At 35.3% G+C, this 22,606-nt stretch overlaps 2 protein-coding genes across 3 annotated transcripts in view; both read left to right on the top strand.

Moving 5' to 3' along the window:
• PTPN13 (protein tyrosine phosphatase non-receptor type 13) overlaps positions 1–22,606 on the top strand; it is a 220,118-nt gene that overhangs the window by 168,226 nt on the left and 29,286 nt on the right. For both annotated transcript variants that reach the window (XM_007115680.4, XM_007115673.4), the window contains 15 exons: positions 62–155; positions 2,526–2,611; positions 3,312–3,474; positions 4,839–5,053; positions 5,168–5,266; positions 6,658–7,022; positions 7,948–8,128; positions 9,381–9,539; positions 10,049–10,220; positions 10,322–10,532; positions 13,917–13,987; positions 16,334–16,395; positions 19,068–19,161; positions 19,875–20,012; positions 20,112–20,200. In XM_007115680.4, the coding sequence (XP_007115742.2) occupies positions 62–155; positions 2,526–2,611; positions 3,312–3,474; positions 4,839–5,053; positions 5,168–5,266; positions 6,658–7,022; positions 7,948–8,128; positions 9,381–9,539; positions 10,049–10,220; positions 10,322–10,532; positions 13,917–13,987; positions 16,334–16,395; positions 19,068–19,161; positions 19,875–20,012; positions 20,112–20,200 (2,199 nt within the window). The remainder of the gene's footprint in view (positions 1–61; positions 156–2,525; positions 2,612–3,311; positions 3,475–4,838; positions 5,054–5,167; positions 5,267–6,657; positions 7,023–7,947; positions 8,129–9,380; positions 9,540–10,048; positions 10,221–10,321; positions 10,533–13,916; positions 13,988–16,333; positions 16,396–19,067; positions 19,162–19,874; positions 20,013–20,111; positions 20,201–22,606) is intronic.
• LOC129392245 (transcription initiation factor TFIID subunit 13-like) overlaps positions 20,123–22,606 on the top strand; it is a 13,217-nt gene continuing 10,733 nt past the window's right edge. Inside the window, 1 exon segment of the mRNA XM_055086015.1 lies at positions 20,123–20,200. Within this exon segment, the coding sequence (XP_054941990.1) occupies positions 20,166–20,200 (35 nt within the window). The 5' untranslated portion in view covers positions 20,123–20,165.

The following is a 22,606-nucleotide window of genomic DNA, read 5'->3' as shown; positions in this document are numbered from 1 at the left end:
AGATAGATTGGGAAATTTTTCATATTACAAAATACTATTTTATTTGTCTTTTTCCACTTAGGGAGGTGTGAATACCAGTGTCAGACATGGTGGCATTTATGTGAAAGCTGTTATTCCCAAGGGAGCAGCAGAGTCCGATGGCAGAATTCACAAAGGTAGAGTGTTTGTGTGTATGGGAATTACATACAGGATTATCACTTCAACAAATAAAGAAGAAATTGGAAAGTTGATACAGATGTTCAAATTATTCATAATATGAAATTAGAACATATCAATTATTTTAAGACTATGGCATTAAAAAACTCCTTGATATAATTCCCCCCCCAAAATTTTTTTTGGGGGAGTATAATTGCTTTACAATGTTGTGTTAGTTTCTGCTGTAGAACAAAGTGAATCAGCTACATGTATACATATATCCCCTCCCTCTTGAGCCTCCCTCCCACCACCAACCCCCACCCCGGCCCGTACCCCACCCCTCTAGGTCATCACAGAGCACCGAGCTGAGCTTCCTGTGCTATACGGAGCTACAGCAGCAGCTTCCCACTAGCTATCTGTTTTACACATGGTAGTGTATATATGTCAGTGCTACTCTCTCAATTCGTCCCACCCTCCCCTCCCCGCGCTGTGTCCACAAGTCCGCTCTCTACCTCTGCGTCTCTTCTCCTGCCCTGCAAATAGGTTCATCAGTACCATTTTTCTAGATTCCATATATATGTGTTAATATATGATATTTGTTTTTCTCTTTCTGACTTACTTCACTCTGTATGACAGACTGACTCTAGGTCCATCCACATCACTACAAATGACCCAGTTTCGTTCCTTTTTATGGCTGAGTAATATTCCACTGGATATATGTACCACATCTTCTTTATCCATTCATCCGTCGATGGACATTTAGCTTGCTTCCATGTCCTGGCTGTTGTAAATAGTTCTGCAGTGAACATTGGGGTACATGTATCTTTTTGAATTATGTTTTTCTCAGGGTATATGCCCAGTAGTGGGATTGCTGGGTCATATAGTAGTTCTATTTTTAGTTTTTGGTTTTTGTTGGGTTTTTTTTTTTAATATCTTTATAGGAGTATAATTACTTTACAGTGGTGTGTTAGTTTTGATCTCCCTGTGCTATGCGGCTGCTTCCCACTAGCTATCTGTTTTACATTTGGTAGTGTATATGTGTCCATGCCACTCTCTCGCTTCGTCCCAGCTTACCCTTCCCCCTCCCCGTGTCCTCAAGTCCATTCTCTATGTCTGCGTCTTTATTCCTGTCCTGCCCCTAGGTTCTTCAGAACCTTTTTTTGTTTTTTAGATTCCATATATAGGTCCATCCACCTCACTACTAATAACTCAATTTTGTTTCTTTTTATAGCTGAGTAATATTCCACTGTATATATGTGCCACATCTTCTTTACCCCTTCATCTGTTGATGGACACTTAGGTTGCTTTCATGTCCTGGCTATTGTAAATAGAGCTGCAGTGAACATTGTGGTACATGACTTTTTGCATTATGGTTTTCTCAGGGTATATGCCCAGTAGTGGGATTGCTGGGTTGTATGGTAGTTCTATTTTTGTTTTTTAAGGAATCTCCATACTGTTCTCCAAAGCAGCTGTACCAATGACATTCCCACCAACAGTACAAGAGGGTTCCCTTTTCTCCACACCCTCTCCAGCATTTAATGCTTGTAGATTTTTTGTTGATGGCTATTCTGACCATTGTAAGGTGATACCTCATTGTGGTTTTGATTTTCATTTCTCTAATAATTAGTGATGTTGAGCATCTTTTCATGTGTTTGTTGGCAATCTGTGTGTCTTCTTTGGAGAAATGTCTGTTTAGGTCTTCCGCCCATTTTTGGATTGGGTTGTTTGTTTTTTTGATGTTGAGCTGCATGAGCTGCTTGTATATTTTGGAGATTAATCCTTTGTCAGTTGCTTTGTTTGCAAATATTTTCTCCCATTCTGAGGGTTGTCTTTTGGTCTTGTTTATGGTTTCCTTTGCTGTGCAAAAGCTTTTAAGTTTAATTAGGTCCCACTTATTTATTTTTGTTTTTATTTTCGTTACTCTAGGAGGTGGGCCAAAAATTCTTATTTTAAGCTTATTCTCTCGTATCAGAAAATATCTCAAGAGTGTTTAAGTTCATGTTTTGTATTGATACTTTCTAAGAAGCAAATTGCCAGAGATTGCAAAAGGGATAGTGCCCTTGCAAAAACACTGACATCTGCATTTCTAATAAGAACTAACTAGGTTTGTTCTCTCCAGTCTCTCTACATTTGTAGTTCAGTTTATCTTTTTTCCCTAATTTAAACTGATTTTATAATATATACAATATCCTGTTCTAAAATGATTAGCCATAGAATTGAGAAAGGAATTAAGTACATGTTAAAGAAACTCTGTGACACAGTTTTGTCCAGAATTTGTCTGAATCTCTCCTCAAGCAAATTAGTACAAAGCAAGACCATAAGGTATTAAAGAACATGTAGAATCTTTATTTTATGATTTGCTTCTTTCAACATTACTGCCTAATTTGTAGGTGATCGTGTCCTAGCTGTCAATGGAGTTAGTCTGGAAGGAGCTACTCATAAGCAAGCTGTGGAGACACTGAGAAATACAGGACAGGTAATAGATCATTATACCAACCTTTTCTAGATACCATAAAACATCATAATGTGTGAATAATACCAGTTTCACTGAGATCTCCAAATTTATTAGTCAGGAAACAAAGCCTGATTCGTGTAAACATGCTTGTATTTTTCCCTCCAAACTGGGAAGCAAGTATTATGATGAGTATTTTTATTTAGGAAGCTGGCTTTCTCTATCACATTTAGCCCTTATATTAACAGAGATCTGACAGGAGGAAGGAGGCAGATTGCATTAAAATTTTTTTCATAAACATCTACAAATATCTAGTGATTTTCACTTCTAGTTATTTCAGCCCAGAGGCTAAATTCACATTGGTCTAATACATTTTTAGTCAGGGAGTTTACCAAATTATTTATAAAGGTCTTTATATTATTAGGTTAGTGGTGATTTTATTTTAGTACCTGAATTTTCTATAACATGTTTATATTATTTTTATAATAGAATTTTTTTCTTTCTAATAGTTTATCTTTTTATACAGTTTTCAAAACCTTGATTTTGAAATTTTCAGTCCCTTGCTTTTTCCCTCTATTCTTTTCTCCCTCTACTTGTATTTTGGTAGACCAGGTAGTTACTTTAAATGATTTTATTACCATCAACTATACAAAGTCCTGAAAACTTACCTACTTTCTTATAAAACTTTCTTCTTAGTTAATGAAGTACTGTTCTATTTGTCCAGGTGGTTCATCTGTTGTTAGAAAAGGGACAGTCTCCAGCATCCAAAGAACATGTCCCTGTAACCCCACAGTGTACCCTCTCAGATCCAGATGCCCAAGGTCAAGCCCCAGAAAAAATGATGAAGAAAATGACTCACGTCAAAGACTACAGCTTTGTTACTGAAGGTCAGACCTTGGGAGACTGTCACCTCACATTAAACTTATTCCTAGATTATTTAAAATTTGATTTTTACATGTTGGATCACAATTCATACCTGGGTCTCTTTATTTGTTCTTGTCAAGTGTAAATAATAATCTGATGCAGCACTATACTAAATTAAAAAAAAAAAACAGACACGTTTGTAGCTATTGAAGTCTGAAAGGCTTTGGATAATGAAATCATGCACGAAGCAAATTATGCTCATTTAATAGTGCCTTAAATAGTTGTCAAATTCAAAATAAAATTTGTAAAGGAAAAAGGTAAATATAAATAATTGCTGAGAATGGCTTCAAACCCGTATGAAACCTTGACTCTTACATTTTTAATATTTCTGTTTAATTGTATGGACTTGTGAAGCTAAGCCTAGGCAGAAATTCACTAACAGTTCCCAGATCCTGGTTTTTCTTACAAACTTTGCTAGCCTTTGGACATACCACTAATTGGAAGTAAAATAAGGAAATTAAGACTGATGTGGTAGTGTGTTTTTCATAAGGCTAAATGTGTTCATAATACGGAAGTGCCCTCTGAGTCCATCTATCTTCCTTTTGAGGTTATAAATGTCCTTTACTTTATAAATGGTGGTGGTGGTATATAGTCATTGTTTTGTCTTTATTTTAAATTTTTCTTTGACTATACAAATGTTAACAACTCTGAATTATTCTCCAAAATCAAAAGAAAATATTAGCCCAACCTATATTATTTTTCCTGATTATGAAAATAAAATTAGTGTATCCACATAATCTCACTCACTGCCTTACGTTCTTTATTTCTTCCATTACTCTTTCTCTAAATATGTTTTTCATGCTTTCCGGGTTATTGTTCTTTTAATTTCTTTTGTTGATGAGAATTTTATCACAATGCTTTGCAGTTTTCTGGATTAAATTGTACCTCACCTAAATATTAGAAGGTCACCTCACTTGCCCTTAACCCTTCTCTATCATCTGTTTTGCTCTTCTTACCATCTCTTTCCCATTGTATACCTGAATTTCTCTTATTCTCCTTTCTTGTTTTTTTCCCTCTTTCTCTCTGTCATTGTACAGTTTTATAAAACATGGAATTAAAACATAGTTTCATTTTCAGAACCCTTATTTCAGAAACCACTTTTCTGTTCAAACAACATATTAGTTCATGCAGCTTAAGTTTTCTTAATAATAGAGAGTGTGAAATCGGATTTAAATATAGAATAAGCGTACAATAATTGCATATAAAGCTCTAAATATGGTGGAAATGGGCTTTTAAAAATGTATGTAAAAGTATATATGTTTATATGTTCATATGTATACACAGCCTGTTAAGAATATTTACTTTCTTTATATTTTTTTTTCTCCAGAGAATACCTTTGAGGTGAAATTGTTTAAAAATAGCTCAGGCCTAGGGTTCAGTTTTTCTCGAGAAGATAATCTTATACCCGAGCAAATGAACATCAGCATAGTAAGGGTTAAAAAGCTCTTTCCGGGACAGCCAGCAGCAGAAAGTGGACAAATTGCTGTGGGAGATGTTATCTTGAAAGTGAATGGAGCCTGTCTGAAAGGACTGTCTCAGCAGGTGAGCCCCCAGCATGTGGAGTGCAGCATTTTTAATGAGTTGGATTGGCTTTTCAGAATGATTTCATAATGCTAATTTAACTGTATCTTCATTTCTCACTCATGGTACCCACAGGAAGTCATATCTGCTCTCAGGGGAACATCTCCAGAAGTATCCTTGCTTCTCTGCAGACCACCACCTGGTGTGCTACCAGAAATTGACCCTGCTCCTTTGGTGAGACTTAGGAAAAGTAATTTCTATATTTACAGAGTATCAATTGAATGATTAATTCAGTTGTAGTGGTTTCATCATAGTTTGATCTCCTGGGTTTCATCCTAGTTACTTCTTTAGCTAGGAGTATTATCTTGTGTGGGTCACATAGTCTCTGAGTGTAATCTATGTTTGTAATATAAAGTAATTTAGTTCACGTTCTCTTCTCTCCCTTCCAATTCTAAGATTCTAGGATTCTAGGATTTTAGGAATTTATTTTCCAAACATAAATAGAAAAAGACATAAAACTATGGTTACAAAAACCTTTTGTCCATTTCTTCATTGAACCAAATTTGGAAATGTAATCCTCATTCGGAGCTAGTTTAGATGAAAATGAGAATTATTTAAGATTTCTTTGCCTTAACTTTTAATACTAGAAATCACATAGTAGGCAATATGTTTGTCCATTTCCTTTCTTATGTTAAGGAATAGCTAAAGGATCCAAAATCTATTTTGATGGTTATTTATACATTGCATACTGATAGGTGGGAATCCATACATAGATGAATAATAATCTAATTGAAAGACAGCCTCTGGCCTGTCTACTTAAAATAGTGCTCCGTTACCAATGAACATGATCCCTGTGTATGAAAGGCAGGAGTGTCTGGCCCCAGAAACTTTAACCCTTATATCCGGGAGAAGGAGGGAGTATTATAAGGACATTAACAGGAAAGTAACATTTCTGTAAGGTGCATTATAAATAGCATTTTAAGAGACTACATTGATTTTGGGAACCAGATAGGAAGAACTGAGTGGAAATTTCTTGAGTATGTAAATTGATACAATCTTTCTGGAAAGCAATCTGGAAATATTTAACAAGGCCTTTAAAAACATCTTACGGTGCTGAATATAGAAAATTCTATTTCTGTTACAGGAAATTACAAGGAAATAATGAGAAACTCAGGTGAAAATCTACATACAAAGAAGCTCTAGATTTCTGTTTATAGTGAAAAGCTAGAAACAACTCTGTATCCAATAAAAGAATTCTGAAATAAATTGAAGCTATAGCCATCTGTAAGATTATTATACGGTTTATGCAGTTGTTTTCAAAGCATATTTAAGGACCTCAGAAGATTCTCATGGTAGAAACCTAAATTTTGAAAGCAGGATACAAAGTATGATATTAATATATACTGCAACTCTAATTATGAATGAAAGTATAAGTTGTGCAATATTAACAGTTGTTACTTTTACATATGATTTTTTCTCTAATGAGCATAAATTACTTCTGTTATCAAAAAAATGAATATTTTAATAGGAAGTGCTTATGTTTAACAAGTTCATTTTCAACCAAATGAAAATATAAGTTAATATAAGTTGTCACACTCTGATCTCTTTAAATGTGTCCATTACAGACCCCGCTACACTCTCCAGCACAAGTACCTCCAAACAACAGTAAAGATCCTCTTCAGACAGCATGTGTGGAGCAAGGCACCAACTCAGATGAAAATGAAATGTCTGACAAAAGCAAGAAACCATGCACGTCCCCATCCAGGAGAGACAGTTATAGTGACAGTAGTGGGAGTGGAGAAGATGACTTAGTGAAAGCTCCGGCAAAGATACCAAATATGAGCTGGAGTTCAGCTTTGCATCAGACTCTAAGCAACATGGTGTCACAGGCACAAAGTCAACACGACGCACTCATGAGTCAAGAAAATACCATTTGTACCATGTTTTACTATCCTCAGAAAACACCTAATAAAGCAGAACTTGAGGACAGGTATTGTCAATATTATGTGTAGCCCTCAAAGCAGCTGGTTGGTGTTAGTAACAAGAGCAACCACCTCCATTTCTCTAAGAATGAAGTGTGTCTATCTGTGAACCTCACAATCGTTAGGCAGAAGGTGACTCTATTGGATATCTAGCTATTGTGTCTGACAGTTTTAGTTAGCACACTCTCTACCCATTTGACCTGAGCCTTGCTGCTCTTTTGAGCATATTTACTAGTAATTAAGAAAGTTTTTGGTAGTTCACCATCATTCATATTACTTATCAGAAGGAGAACAGACCTATTTTGATAGTGATGGGATAGAAGAGTAAGGAGTAGACATATAAAGGGAAGTGGTAGGGAGGAAGTGGGTAGAGAGTTTGCAAAAGGTAGGAAATAAAAGAGTACTGAAGAGAGGGACAGAAGAAATGATTGAAAGCATAGCGGAATACAAAGGGAAAGACTACATCTATATCTATGAGAGTTATTCAGACATTTTATGGTTTAGCTACAACTTTGGATATATTCAGGTCCAACTATATGTTCAAGTTTTTTTCCTATTGTGTCATCCAAAATAACTACAAGAATAAGACTTACTCTTTTCTTATTTCTTCCTTTTTCTTATGTTGAAACACACATTAGGCTTCTGATAGCATTAGCTTCAGCCTTGAATTAACAACTAGGAGTCAAAAGTATACTTATTTAACTTTTCTTACTGATTTATGCAGCTTAAAGAGGTAGACAGAGAATAAGAATCAGTAATGTTAGCATAGAACAGATGTGAAGTAAATTCATAGTCCAGAATCAGACAAAAAGTAGCTTAGGATCTCAATAAAAAGCAAACATAAATATTTGTTGAGCATTTTCTGTTTGTGGCACAAACTTACTATATTGACATTGCAATGTGTTTGAAAGTAGTCTTACTTTGTCACTGTAGTAATCCTTCCCCTCGACCACCCGATGTAACTCCTGGGCAGAGTTGTCAATCTCAGTCAGAATCTGCTTCCACTAATGCAATGGATAAATATCATATATGTCACACTTCTGAGCCAACTAGACAGGAAAGCTTGACGTCTTTGAAAAATGACTTGGAAAACCACCTTGAAGACTTTGAACTGGTGAGTTATTTCCTTTATATGAAGAAAATTCCATATTTTCTCAAGTAAAATGTAGTCCTCCACAGTTTCCCTTTAGGGAAAATGCTGTCTTTTAGATTAGCCTCATATCTATGTCCAGTAAATAGATAACATATCTGGCCGGTATGTTTCTCTGCTGAGAATTAGGGAAAAAGGCAAATCCTGACTCTACCACTGACTTGCTGCAGTTTGGCAGGTGCCTATGGACAAATTACTTAATCCTCTGAGTCTTAGTAGTTTTAGCTCTAAAATGAGACTAGTAACCTCATAGTATTGTGGTGAGGATTAAATGAAATAACATATGTAGAGCAGCTAGCACAGTACCTGTTATTTCCCACATTCTGATGAGTTACCTGTTTACTTTCTAATCAAGTTTGAATGTAATTTTATTCTCCTCCACACTGTTTTATGGGTGCCTAAATGGAATCCTTTTCTTTACTAGTAGCCCTAGAACTTCTAAAGCTACAAATTCAGTTTGGAAGCCAAATTTCCAAGAATAATATGCTTAACACTGATTCGAAATCACCCTTTTTCAACACTGTTTTTTTTTTGTTACCTAAGTAATAAATATTTATTATAGGAAAATTAGAAAACAAAGATTAAAACCACCTATAATCTCACCACTCAAAAACCATAAACATTTTGGAGTTAATCTTTCCAGATACTTCATTTTCCTATAATTGCGTGTGTGTGTGTGTGTGTGTGTGTGTGTGTGTGTGTGTAGCATCTAAATCTTCAATTTCATTCTCAGCAACAGAGTGAAAATAATCTTTGAACAATATCCTTAGAAGTCTGTCATCATGCCTGTAAGCTGTAAGCAACCTTGTCTCAATTGAAACCTTAAAAAAAAAATTATGCAACTAAATACATCAAGTTGTGATATATAGTCACCCAGACTTCATGTTTTTACCCCCCAAAATACTTCCTTTTGTTGCTCTTGGCATGGGTGTTTGTCCCTGTTTGTTCTGAAAATACAAGAATTGAAGCATGAGTAAGTTCTGTCTCAGCTATCTCTATAGACAAGCACATAATGTTGAATTTAAACTCAACTCTTACAAGGGCAGGGAGGCATTTTCTAGAATTGGACATACCTGGCTTCTTCACTTGGGCAAGTTAAGTAACCTTTTAAGGTTTAGTGTCCTCCTGTGTTAATCAATGGAAATAATATTTGTCTTTCTCTTTGCCTTTACAGCAAAATAGACAACCTAAAAGAATCACTGTTTTCTTTCCTTAGGAGATAGAACTCCACATTACCCTAATTAAGTCGGAAAAAGGAAGCCTGGGTTTTACAGTAACCAAAGGCAATCAGAGTATTGGTTGTTATGTTCATGATGTCATTCAGGATCCAGCCAAAAGTGATGGAAGGCTAAGACCTGGGGACCGGCTCATAAAGGTAAGACATTTAAGCAGACTCTGTTTGTGCAACTGTGGCCAAAGATCAATCCAGGGCTGAAGAAGGAAAAGCAAGAAGGTTGAGTTAATATAATCCTCTATTTCACTGCTTGGTTTATGTTTTCCTTCTCCACCTCTTAAAAGTAAAGGCCTTTATATAGTAATAATTTGGAAAATGCTTAATCTCAGTTAAGGCATTAAACAAGCTATCTTGGGTCTCAGGGAGAGAAAGTTTCTTAAATTGCTATAAGAATAAATTTTCTGTATTAGCAAAGTAATGACATTTGTTAGGTATTTTACATTATTATTTCATTTATAATTACTTGGTCATTGTGTTCATGATTTCCACAGTAGAGGGGATCACCAATAAACTAGAGACCACTCTTTATTGTGAATCTCCTACTGGCTAAAATAAATTATATAAAAAGTTAGGGAAATTACTGTATTTTGTTGGCAACTTCTGCGTTCCAGTAATTGTAATCCTACTTTGCCCCGTTCTCATTTTTATAGGTTAATGATACAGATGTTACAAAAATGACTCACACAGATGCAGTGAATCTACTCCGAGCTGCACCCAAGACAGTCAGATTAGCTCTTGGCCGAGTTCTAGAATTACCCAGGATGCTAGTGCTGCCTGATTTGCTACCTGACATTACATTTACATGCAACAAAGAAGAGCTGGGTAATGCAAATTCAAGCTTTGTGCAGTGTGATTTTTCTTGACTAGATTAAGAGTAAGTACTGTTAAGACTAAGGAAACAAATATTTTTCTGTTCCCTGAAGGTTTTTCCTTATCTGGAGGTCACGACAGCCTTCATCAAGTGGTATATGTTAGTGATATCAATCCGAGGTCAGTTGCAGCCACTGAGGGTAATCTCCAGCTCTTAGACATCATCCACTATGTGAACGGAGTCAGCACACAAGGAATGACTTTGGAAGAAGCTAAGAGAGCATTAGACATGTCACTTCCTTCAGTGGTGCTGAAAGCAACAAGGTACTCTACAATTATTCACGGATTTTGTTTGTGTGTGCACATGCATTTCAGGCCATTAAAAGATACTAGGTTTTGTTAAAGATACCCTGAATTAGTAACGCACAGACTAAGTGAATGGGGGTTAGTAATTTATGTGTTTCCTTCATAGTAGTCAAATGTCTGTGTCAGTTTTCATGCCTCACACCTGCATCCCACACTATCCAGAGCAATCCTCAAACAGGTCTCACCAATCACCATAGTAAAGCAAGGGCTGTGTGCTGATTGCCTTAGACCTAAATTAAGACCAGCCCTGATGAGGAAAAGGGGGTAAGAATATATTGACTAGCCCAGACCAGTCCTGGCTGATTCCCAGAGCTGGGACACAGTCAGTCCTACCTGAACCTCATGTCTACAACCAATGGGTCATAGACTATCACATTCACTATACCTCATGACAATTTCACGTTATAAAAAATGCTAATATCAACTTTTCTTTCACTTAATAATGGAAATAAATGGAAAAAAATATGTATTCGTTTCCTTTTTTAATGTTTTTATTTATTTGGCTGCGTCGGGTCTTCATTGCGGCATGTGGGATCTTTTTGTTGTGGCGCTCGTTGAGGTGCTCATTGCGGTGCATGGTCTCTTTATTGCGGTGCACAGGCTTCTCTAGTTGTGGCATGCGGGTTTTCTCTTCTCTTGTTGTGGTGCAGGCTCCAGGGTGCGTGGGCTCTGTAGTTTGCAGCAGGTGGGCTCTCTAGTTGAGGTGTGCGAGCTCAGTAGTTGTGGCACAGGGGCTTAGTTGCTCCACGGCATGTGGGATCTTAGTTCCCCAACCAGTGATTGAACCCATGTCACCTGCACTGGAAGGTGGATTCTTTACCACTTGACCACAAGGGAAGTCCCTATGTATTAGTTTCTTACTACTATTAAATTACTACAAATTCTTTGTGCTAAAATCAAGGTGTTGGCAAGCTCCCTTCCATAGGCTCCAGGAGAAAATCCATTTCCTTGCTTTTCCAACTTTTAGACATTGCCCATATTCCTTGGCTCAGAGCCCTTTGCCATCTTTAAAGCCAGCAATCACAGCACTCTTTGCTTTAGTCGTCTCATCTGCCGTAGGACCACGTAGGTAGAGTCCTACATAGGTAGGACTCTGACACTCCTACCTCTCTGTTTAACTTATAAGGACCCCTGTGATTACATTGGGCCCAGCCAGATAATCCAGAATAATCTCCTCATCTCTAGATCCTTAATTTACTCACATCTGCAAAATTCCTTTTGCCATGCAAGGTAACATATTCAAAGGTTCTGGGGATTATAATGCAGACATCTTTGGGGGGCCATTACTCTGCCTGCCACATGTACATTAACCCAGGCTTTCTAGATTACAGTCTTATGCTACATAAGAGAAAACTTCACATTTGTATCTGTGATACATGGTGAGTTTTATATAGTATGTCTTCCAAAATATAGAAACTGTTAATTAAATCGTTTGATCATAAACCCATTTTTCCTTCTGAACCTTTAAGTTAGATTGTATACTTTTTCCCTTGTACATAACCCCTGACCGGTTTTCTTCAGTATTTCTAAAAATTAGATTGGCATACAGTTATTTTCATAGGTGTACCTGAATGTTAATTAGTGGAGGAGGAAAGTGTTCAAACAACCTGGAAAATGTTTTTATGAACACATTTCTGCTAACCATAGATCTAGATGAATTTTTTGCCTCCAAATCACTAGAGCACCCCTTACCCTAGGTCTAAAATCAGTTTCTTTTCTCTTTCTACTTTTATCTTTGCTGAAGTCACTAAAGATACAGTAGTAGCAGTCATAGTTACCTAACCCTTCATTCTTCTTCCAGCTCTCTCTCCTCTGTTGTTTTATTTCTGCCCTCTTTTAAGTCCACAGGGGGGCTTCCCTGGTGGCACAGCAGTTAAGAATCTGCCTGCCAGTGCAGGGCACACATGTTGGAGCCCTGGTCCGGGAAGGTCCCACATGCCGCGGAGCAACTGAGCCCGCGAGCCACAACTACTGAGCCTCTGCTCTAGAGCCCGCAGGCCACAACTGCTGCGCCCGTGTGCCGCAACTACCTAAGCCTGCATGCCTAGAGCCCGTGCTCCGCAACGAGAGAAGCCACTGCAATGAGAAGCCTGCGCACCGCAAGGAAGGGTAGCTCGCCCTCGCCGCAATTAGAGAAAGCCCGCGCGCAGCAACAAAGACCTAATGCAGCCAAAAATAAAATAAATAAATTTATTTAAAAATTAAAGAAATAATAAAATAAAGTCCACAGGGTAACAATAATGGAGGGTTGTATACTTGTGGTAATTATCTGTCAAGAGCTGTAAAGTGTCTGTAATTTTACCCTATTTGCAAGCTAATAAACTAGCCAGTTACTGTTTTATGAATGCTGGTAGAAGATATGAAACTCCTGTATCGGAAACAAAAGACCTTATTACTAAAGGCACGGCAAGCAGCATGAGCATGGTATTGGTGTCGGTTCCCATGTCCTCCAAGTCCCATGGAGATGACATATGTGGGCCCAGTGGGTTTCTGTACATGCAGTGGGTTATAGTACAGGAGAAGAGTACTGTGAGAAGAGCCAAGGAACCCACCACTTTATGGCAGCCTGTAAGAAAGCTTGCATTTTGTTTGGGGAGAGAGATTACATAATTCCTCAAGCTTGCTCACCGTGAACATAGCCTTGAGAATTGGCCCAGATAAAAAGTGGTTAGAGCCTTTCATTTCTGAGGTACCCAGCAAGAACATACAGGGATGCTTAGGACCCATGGCTGATGGCCTCTCCCAACACTGTATACCTTAGGCAACCTCCCTTTTCTTTCAAGTATTAGCAACAATAAAATCACATTATAATCCTCTTCCAAGGTGCTGTCTCTTGACTGTTTTTCATGTTGGGTGGTACTATTCTTATAATGCTTTGAACATATGTATTTTGTCTACATTTTTACTTTAAGTAATTCCAAAGAAAAACACTATCAGGGGCTTTAGATAGGCAAAACTTAGTGATCTGTGACTTCTGAGTGTAGTTATCTTTGAACTATCACCTGAGTGACAGTGAACTAAGTTATTAGATCATGAATATTACCAGTGTTTTAAATGAGAGGGGAAATATGGTGATGTATTGAACTGAAACCCAAGAAAGATTATGTAAAGAAGTGATTCTTAATCTTTTTTCAGTCAAGAATGTCTTCCTCAAGCATGTGTAGATGAACCCTGATAAAATTTTATCTGCAGCTTCAGAAGTACCTAGACCCCCTGAAGCCCATCTAAAATAAAGCTCCTGAGGCTAAATAGTTAACAGATGGCTTGAAGGATATTTAAACAAACATCTTAAATAATTTACAATTGCATTTTGTTTTGTTTTGTTTTTTATAAACAACACAGAGATGGTCATCCAGTGGTTCCCAGTTCTAAGAGGTCTGCTGTTTCAGCTCCAAAGTCAGCCAAAGCCAATGGTAAGGATATATTCATTTTATGACAGCAAGTAGTTATAGCGAGGTAACTGTTTTTTTCCCCAAAAGCAAGTTTGGATACTATCACCAAAATGTTTTTATTGCCCTTCCAGACTGTTTTGCAGGATCTGAGTGAAAAAATTACACTTAAATAAAAGCATCTCTAATATTCTGTGCATAATAGGAAAGAGTAGAGCAGCATGGCATTTAAAGCCAAATAGAACTGAGTTTATAAGTCCTGTGTAACCTTAGCAAGTTACTTGATCTGTATCTAAGCCTCTATTTTCTACCAGTAAAATAAGAACATTAATAGTATCTACCTGTTAAGGTTATAATGAGACATAAATACAATAATATACTTACCACAATGATTGTCAAATAATAATTTATTCAGACAGTTACTAAATTTTTTCTCTATGCCAGGCAGTGTTCTGGGCATTGTAAATATAGCAATGAGTAAACAAAGTATCTGTCTTATATTCTAGCATAGTATCTTAATAGTTGTGGCAGCAAACATTAATTTAATGCTTTTTCTGGACTAAGCATTCTTCTAGGTGCTTAAATCCTCACAGCAACCCTGTGAGACTAGTATTACTATTGTTCTCCTTTATAGAAGGGGAAACCAAGGCACAGAAAAGTTTGATAACTTGCCCAAGCTACAGGGTTAATAAATAGTCAAGCCAGAATTTAAACCTAGGATGTCTGACTCCATGCTCTCATTTACATAATCAGGCTCAGTAAATGTAGCTTTTATTGATAGTATTCATATAAGAATGTTAGGTACAGGGGAATGTGGTTGAACTTAAAGAGTATTTGAAATGTAAGTCCAGTATTTCTTATATAACTAAACTTTTAGGTTATCAGACAGTAGTATCTAAATACCAAAATAGCTAAAAGAAATCTGCCATTTGCAGTTGTAGTTTGATTATCTTCGTTCTCTGTTGTTATCTGAATGCCTTAGGGGTCCTTCTTGCTGCTTTCTAATAGTTCTGGTTCACATTAGAGTCAAACTACCTCACAGAACAGTCAGGACAGCATTTTTCTAGTGACCTCTGAGAAGACTCCTGTTTGTAACTTTCAAGGCAGAGGAGGGTAGCTGTGCCCTGACCCCTTGTAGAAACTGCCTAGTAATCTGTCTTTATGGGATTCTCTGACCTAATTTCTTTATGAATTCTGAAAATCACATAGTATCAATAATAGGAACTCTCTTGTAGTGATGAAAATGTAAAATGGTACAACCATTTTGGAAAACAGTTTGACAGTTTCTGAAAAATTTAAACATATGCCCACCATATGATCCAGCCGTTCCACTCCTGTTTGTTTACTAAAGAGAAAACAAAGCATATATTCATACACAAAAACTTGTACAGGAATTTTTTAGCAGCTTTCTTTGTAATAACCAAAATCTGAAACCACTCAGATGTCTAAAATCTGTTGAATGAATAACCATTTGTAATATATCCAAGCAACAGAATACTACTCAGCAATAAAAATGAATAGATTGTTGATACATGCAACAGCATAATTAAAATAGGTATGCTGAATGAAAGAAATCAGACAAAAAAAGAATCCATATTGTATTATTCAATTTATACAAGATTGTACAAAAGTGCAAATTAATCTATAGTGACAAAGGAGATCAGTGGTTGCCTGGGGACAGAGGGGGAGAGAGGAACAGGGGGAACAGGTGGGAGAGATTACAAATAATAAACTATTGTGCTTTATACTATTCCAATATGATTCTTTTGAACCAGTGGTTCATTTTTGGTATACTTTTTAATTCTTTTTCCTGGTAGTTTAGTAAGGTCTCTCCTGGAAATAATGAATCTAATTTTTAACTGTAGGGGAAACAATATCATTTTTCATATATGTATTGAATGTTTGTGCTGATATCTAAGAGTTAAAATCCACATTTGGTTTATAAATATACTAAAAGTCCTTTCCAGTTGTATCCATACTTATTTTCCTGTGTTAAATTGATAGTCTTTGTGAAATGAGATAAAGGGCCTGCTATCTTTCCAGTGACTATATAGTTCAGCACTATATAATAATGTCTCTTCCATTTAGTTGGAAAAATCTATATTTAGTATCTCACACTAGAAACATTTAGCCCGAACTGAGCTTTTATGCAGACTATTTTCTTTTAAGAAATTGGCTTTGTCCTTGGAATAAACCCTTCTCTAATATTTGATTCCATTTAGTTGATTTTAAGTCACTTTGTGATATGACCTCTCTTAGTGTATTAATAAAAATAAGAACATGCACAGAAATATGGGTTTTCGTTCACTATTTTGTTGTCCCTAATGTGGTTCTGAGTGGCTTATCCTTTTCTTTCCGTTCTTCCTTCAGGTCATCACATTGTGGAGCCTTGTGGCAAACCGGCACTCACACCTAATAACTCATTCTCCAAGGTAAATGAAAAGCCACCTTCGTGTCCTACTTCCTTATCTAAATAAGTAGCTTGTTTGTATTTTGAACCAAACTGATTTCATATTTAAATATTTGTCTTTTTTAGACACATGTATTGATTTTTAGTGAACTAATAGTACTTACTAAGTAACACAATGAAAAGCGGGCACACATTCAGCTCTTAAATAGGCTAATTACTTATATAGATAGCTTTAGTGCTGGGATTTTTTATTAATATGCACAGTTCTTTTGGTTGTCTCTTAGATAACCAGAGAGAAAAATGTAGTTAAGAGTGGGTTAACATTGACCAGCAGTGACTCTCAAATGACAGATCTCTGCTACTAGTGAGGCAAAACTGTAGTGGCAAAAGAAATAGGCTTACTTGCTGTTTTAAAGACATAGAAAATGCTTTACTACATAAGAAAATGAAAGAACCTAAATCATTTAAGATTATCGCAGGGAAGTCTGGAGGTGTTTTAACAAAAATATTTTAATATGTAATTAAATTCCACTTTCAAGCTCTTTATTTAAGGCTACATTTATACCCATTTGTTTGGCTAACATCTCTTTTTACTTTCTGGCATGTAATATACACAGCTTCCAGCTGGATCTTCATTTCATGGAACTGTTTTATCTCACACATATCTCATGCAATCTATTCTGAATCTCACTACTCACATATCTTTCCATGTAAAATCCAGAGCTGAGGCATTTCCCTCCTAGTAATCTGAAAATCTTAGCAGCTCAACAAGATTTCTGGAAGTGAGCTGGGTTTAGTGTAGGAGGGGAAAATGAATTAATTGACCAGAAGCCCCAAATTTTATGCCTTTCATTTCACTGTGTTATCTCAAATTTGTGACACGGTTTAGCATGTCTTGAAAAGATATTGCAACAGAAGAATTATAAGGCAGAAATGATTGGGACACAAAAATAAAAATTTCTTGGTGTCTGTATGTTTGTAGATTGAGATATAGCTACACATTTTGTTCTGTTTATTCAGAAAGTCTCCAATTTCACATAGCTGAAGTAACTGAATTTGCATGTGTTTCTAGTGTTAGTCATGCTATATAGTGCTTATTTTCTTTGTAAATATCACCGTGTTGTTGAAGGGGAGAAAAAGTAGAGTTTCTGTTTAAATTAACATAAAACCCTAGAAATTAGATGCAAGAGGGAGGAGATAGGGGGATGTATGTATATGTATAGCTGATTCACTTTGTTATACAGCAGAAACTAACACACCATAGTAAAGCAATTATACTCCAATAAGGATGTTAAAAAGAAAAAAAAAGAATTAGAACTTTTGTTATTCGTGATTGCAAACATTTTTTGTTGGAGTTAAAATCTTCCACGAAGTCTCCCAAACGATATTCTGTCCTTGAATACTAATGTCTGTACTATGAATTTCTCATGAAGAGTGGAATTTTACAATCCAGTGAAATTTTTTGACATTATGTAACCACTATTTATGAAGAGATAATTTCATTGCATCTACTATCTCTACCTTTTATCTTTTTTTTTTAACATCTTTATTGGAGTATAACTGCTTTACAATGGTGTGTTAGTTTCTGCTTTATAACAAAGTGAATCAGTTATACATAGTCATATATCCCCATATCTCCTCCCTCTTGCGTCACCCTCCCACTATTTTACATTTGGTAGTGTATATATGTCCATGCCACTCTCTCACCTTGTCCCAGCTTACCCTTCCCCCTCCCCGTATCCTCAAGTCCATTCTCTAGTAGGTCTGCGTTTTTATTCCCGTCTTGACTCTAGGTTCTTCATGACCATTTTTTGGTTTTGTTTTTTAGATTCCATATATATGTGTTAGCATACGGTATTTGTTTTTCTCTTTCTGACTTACTTCACTCAGTATGACAGACTCTAGGTCTACCTTTTATCTTAATAAAAAAAGTAAAATCTTTAAAGCAAACCACGCTTTATTTGTATAAAATTATTTTAATTTATTCTAATCATTTAATATTGCATTTTGCCCTAATCGTCTTTCTTTTAATAGGCTACATGCCATGAAGTGCTTCACAATTAACCACTGAATTTAAAAGTTACATTCCATTTAATTATTACTTTATAGTTATGAATCCATTGCTATTTTCCTTAAATTGAGATGAGGTTTAGACTAGATTTGAAAATCTTTATACCCAACAGTTGATCAGATTGCTAAACTGAAGACTATGTCCATGTAACAACTTCACAAATACTTAAAAGATTGACTTTTTTTTCATTTCCCTGAACTTCTAAGTTTAGTAGGTCTATTTAACTTTTCTAAAAAGTTCTATGGAAGACAGATCCCATAGAATATGCCTTAAAAAGAGATTTCTGCAGTCAAATAAATTTAGGAAATAATACATTTCTCTTTTGACAACTCAAAATTTATATTAGTAAGCATTGTGAGAATTCTTGGAATAAAAATATTGATTTAATGTTGCTTAATCTAGTGTTTCCAGGCATATATGATGATGGAAAGTCCCATATCCTTTGCATATTTCATTGCACTGGTATCTCCTAGAAGCACTGATCCAAGGTGGGGAGATATAAAAAGGATTTTGTACCTAGATAGAAGGGGAGAAGGACATGGAGGGACAGTGTGCAGTCCCTCCCTAATCCTGGATGTTAGTAAAATAGTAAACTAATGATTTGCTTTGGTTTTATACTTTAGGTTAATGGGGAAGAAATAATTGAAATTTTGTACCCTGAAGGAAAATGTTCTACTTATCAGATGAAGGAATCAGCAAACCTGATTCTGTCCAAAGGTAGTTTCCCAAATGAGTCATCCAGTTACTCTAAATGCCCTAATAATTCAAGTAATAAAGAAATGTTGGCAGCCTTTCTTATTTGCCTTACATGTTCCTGTAGCTTTAAAAGGAAAGATTATTGTTCAGAGAAATAAAAGAACAGCGTAAAATTAATATTAGCTGCACTACTGTACAAATGTCCAGTATTCATTCTCATCTCTAAGATTAAAATGATTTTTAAATGATTGAAGAGATAGCAGTTTTGTTTGATAATTATTTCTTGTATTTTTTGAAGCAGCAATTCACTGGCTACCTAATAACTGAAACATTTTTTCTCGGGGATGTTTGGACTGCCCTATTATATCCTTAATCTTTGTAACATAACTTCTTTGGTTGAAACTTCTTTAGTTTCTTTTATAAATTAACAATTTGGGATTAAGTTAGGGAAATAAACATTAACTTATTAATGTCCTTTGAAAAGGTGTATCACAGAGATTGATTTTGGTTTATTCAGTTGCATTTGTGTGGTCTTTTGTCATAACAGCCAAAGTAGTTCTAGAACTAAAAATGCCTGGGTCCCATTAGTGTAAACTACTTTTCCTGTCATGGCTGCTTTTTCAAAGTGGATGCTTAAAATTTGAAAGACCTGGCATATTATATTTGACACATTGTCTCTTTCTCATATCAATATTTCTTAAAGTAAAACCCCATGTAAATTACTGTTTTTCAAGAATCTGATGTACAAGAAGATGATATTTATGATGATCCTCAAGAAGCTGAAGTTATCCAGTCTCTGCTGGATGTTGTGGATGAGGAAGCTCAGAATCTTTTAAACCAAAATAATGCAGCACGAGATGCCTGTGCTCCAGGTAGATGAACCAGAATGAGTAAGTTGGTACACTGAAGGAGTACAGGAAGGCCTCTACAGAACATTTTAATTCCTCTTGGCCTATTTCTTTCTTTCCCAGGTGCATTGAAAACCAGTGGGAAGTTATCTGAAGAGAGAGCAGAAGATACAGACTATGATGGTTCACCTTTACCTGAAGAGCTTACGGAGGTAAGGATAATACCTAGGTAAACACTCTGTGATGCTGTATCTTGTTAGAATTCTCTGATGAGGCCTTACCTCTCCCTACCTACCAGTTTCCCTTCTAAGTATTAAAGATAATATCCTGATGGCTGGTTAGTAACCTCAGTAAGAATTAGAACTGATGTCATTTACTCATTTTGGAGAAAGGACTTGCCTTTAAATCATTTAACCTCTTTTGGTGAAGGTTTCCATTCAGGAAAAAAGTGCCCAAAAACCTTTTTTTTTTTTTTGCGTCTTCATTATTATTACTCCAAATAAAAGTTGGTAATTCCAAGATCCCATTCCAGTTAATACCTAACCTAGGTAGAAAACTTGATTTTTATCCTTGAGTGCTTGTTTTCTTCTGCCCCTCATGGATCCTTGGTCTTAATTATCATGGAAACATCTCATTCTTTCATTTATTCCATGGCTTTTGCTCTGATTGCTCTGCAATTTCAGTTGAGACATGTTTTCAAAGATTTAGACAGCTGACATTCATAATACATTAAACTAGTTGGACGCAAACTAGTAAAAATAAGCTGTACAGGAATTAGTGCTTAATATATAGTATATATGTTTGTTAAAATCTTAAAAAAATAAAACCCCAAAGTTGGAATCATCTGAGATTAATTTTATTTTTTGCATTTAAGAGTCATCCTATGCCAGGGAAAGAATTACTATTCAAGTTCCCCAAGCCAAAAAAAAAAAAGAAGAAGAAGGAAGAGAAAGAAACAATTAATTTTCAAAAATGTAATCATAGACTTATTTAAGACTAAGACTTCAGATCTTCTGGGACATTGAGCTGACTAAGAAAAAAGCATGAAGTAGTAGATAAATAATATGTAAGCCTGCTCAAACTAGGCATCACCCTATTTATATGAATCTGATCTTGCCCATTGTTCTAGGATAATTTCCCTCACAAGTCTTCTGATTTTTCCTATTGAACATCTTCAAAATTGTCAAAACTAAGCTGGTTTGGATTCTTACCATGCATGTACCCACACACAATCTCATATCTAATAACCCACACACATTGATTATTTTCATTAAATACTTATATATAATTAATGTGTGTAAATACAAGGAAGCTTGTATCTGTTTTAGTATGTATTTCCTAATCTAAAAAAATGATTACACAAATATTGAATAGCTCACAATGTATCATGCTGTAGTGTTTTTACTTAAGTTATTGTTCTTTTGTACTATCTGAATATTAATAATTATAACAATAAGCTCTTTGAAAAGGTTTTCTGAACATTTTAAATCATACTATAATCATATTTTTACTAATACTATTTAAAAGACCCCTTAAAATGTATCTTCTGAAGTCTCTTAACTAAGACAATAAATAAAAATCTTTAATTTCCATTTCAAAATCCAATGCCTTTTCTTTAAAAAAAAAAGCTTAACATAATATAGATTCTCTTTTACACTGAGCTATTATAACAAAAGTTTATAGCAGAAAACTTCATTCAAGTTGCTTTTTTTATTTTGATAACGAAGATGTTACATCCTCATTGTAAAAAAAATATTTAAAAGAGAATCATTTAAAAATGCAAGCTCCTTTTTTTACCCATTCCTCATCTTCATCTGAGATAGCTATTGTTAAAATATTGGGTTTTACCCTTCTATTATGCATATGAAAACATGTAATTTAATATAATTTTTGTCACGTGATTCTAAATTTGGTTCTCAGTTAAAATTAATCATTACACTCTTTCCACAAGTATGTAAAAATCTGTCTCATACTTTCTTTTTTTGAAACTTAAAAATATTTATTAATTCATTTATAATAACAATAATCAACCTATTACGTGTCAGCATAAATCACGTTTTTAACAGAAAATATCTATATTTTCCAAAACAAGAGAAAATATGTGAAAAGAGTGGCATTGTTTTACGTTAAGTTCTTTTTACATAAATTTACATCAGATTTTTTTTTTCAAACAGAAAGTCACAGAAATTATAATCATCCTCATCAGTTCACTCAGTCCCATGTAATTAATTTTTTTTTCATCTTGATCTTTTGTTAGCACTTTTGTGAATTCACCACTTTTCCATTAGAGTTCTGAAAATGCTTATTCATTGAGTTCAGCAGTATAGTCAGTTACCAGAAACCTGTACTTGACAGAGGCTTTTCCATGAATTCCTTGAAGATGAAACCCTTTTATAGGAGCATTTTTGCAAAAGCATCAGAGTACACCCAGAACTGTCCGTAAATGACAAAAGACTTAAAAATGACCATGGTTAAAGATTTGATGAAAGTTCATAATAATGCAATTGACAAGGAAATTTAGTTATTTCTGAGATATATATTTTAAAGTAAACTAGAATTATGACTTATAACATTATACCAGAACATATAAGATTTTTAGGAATTTCATGTATTGTCTG

The sequence above is a fragment of the Physeter macrocephalus genome, chromosome 7, assembly GCF_002837175.3.
Source record: "Physeter macrocephalus isolate SW-GA chromosome 7, ASM283717v5, whole genome shotgun sequence".
NCBI lineage: Eukaryota > Metazoa > Chordata > Mammalia > Artiodactyla > Physeteridae > Physeter > Physeter macrocephalus.
Note: the sequence above shows the minus strand (reverse complement) of the source record. Positions and strands in the feature narration are given on the sequence as shown.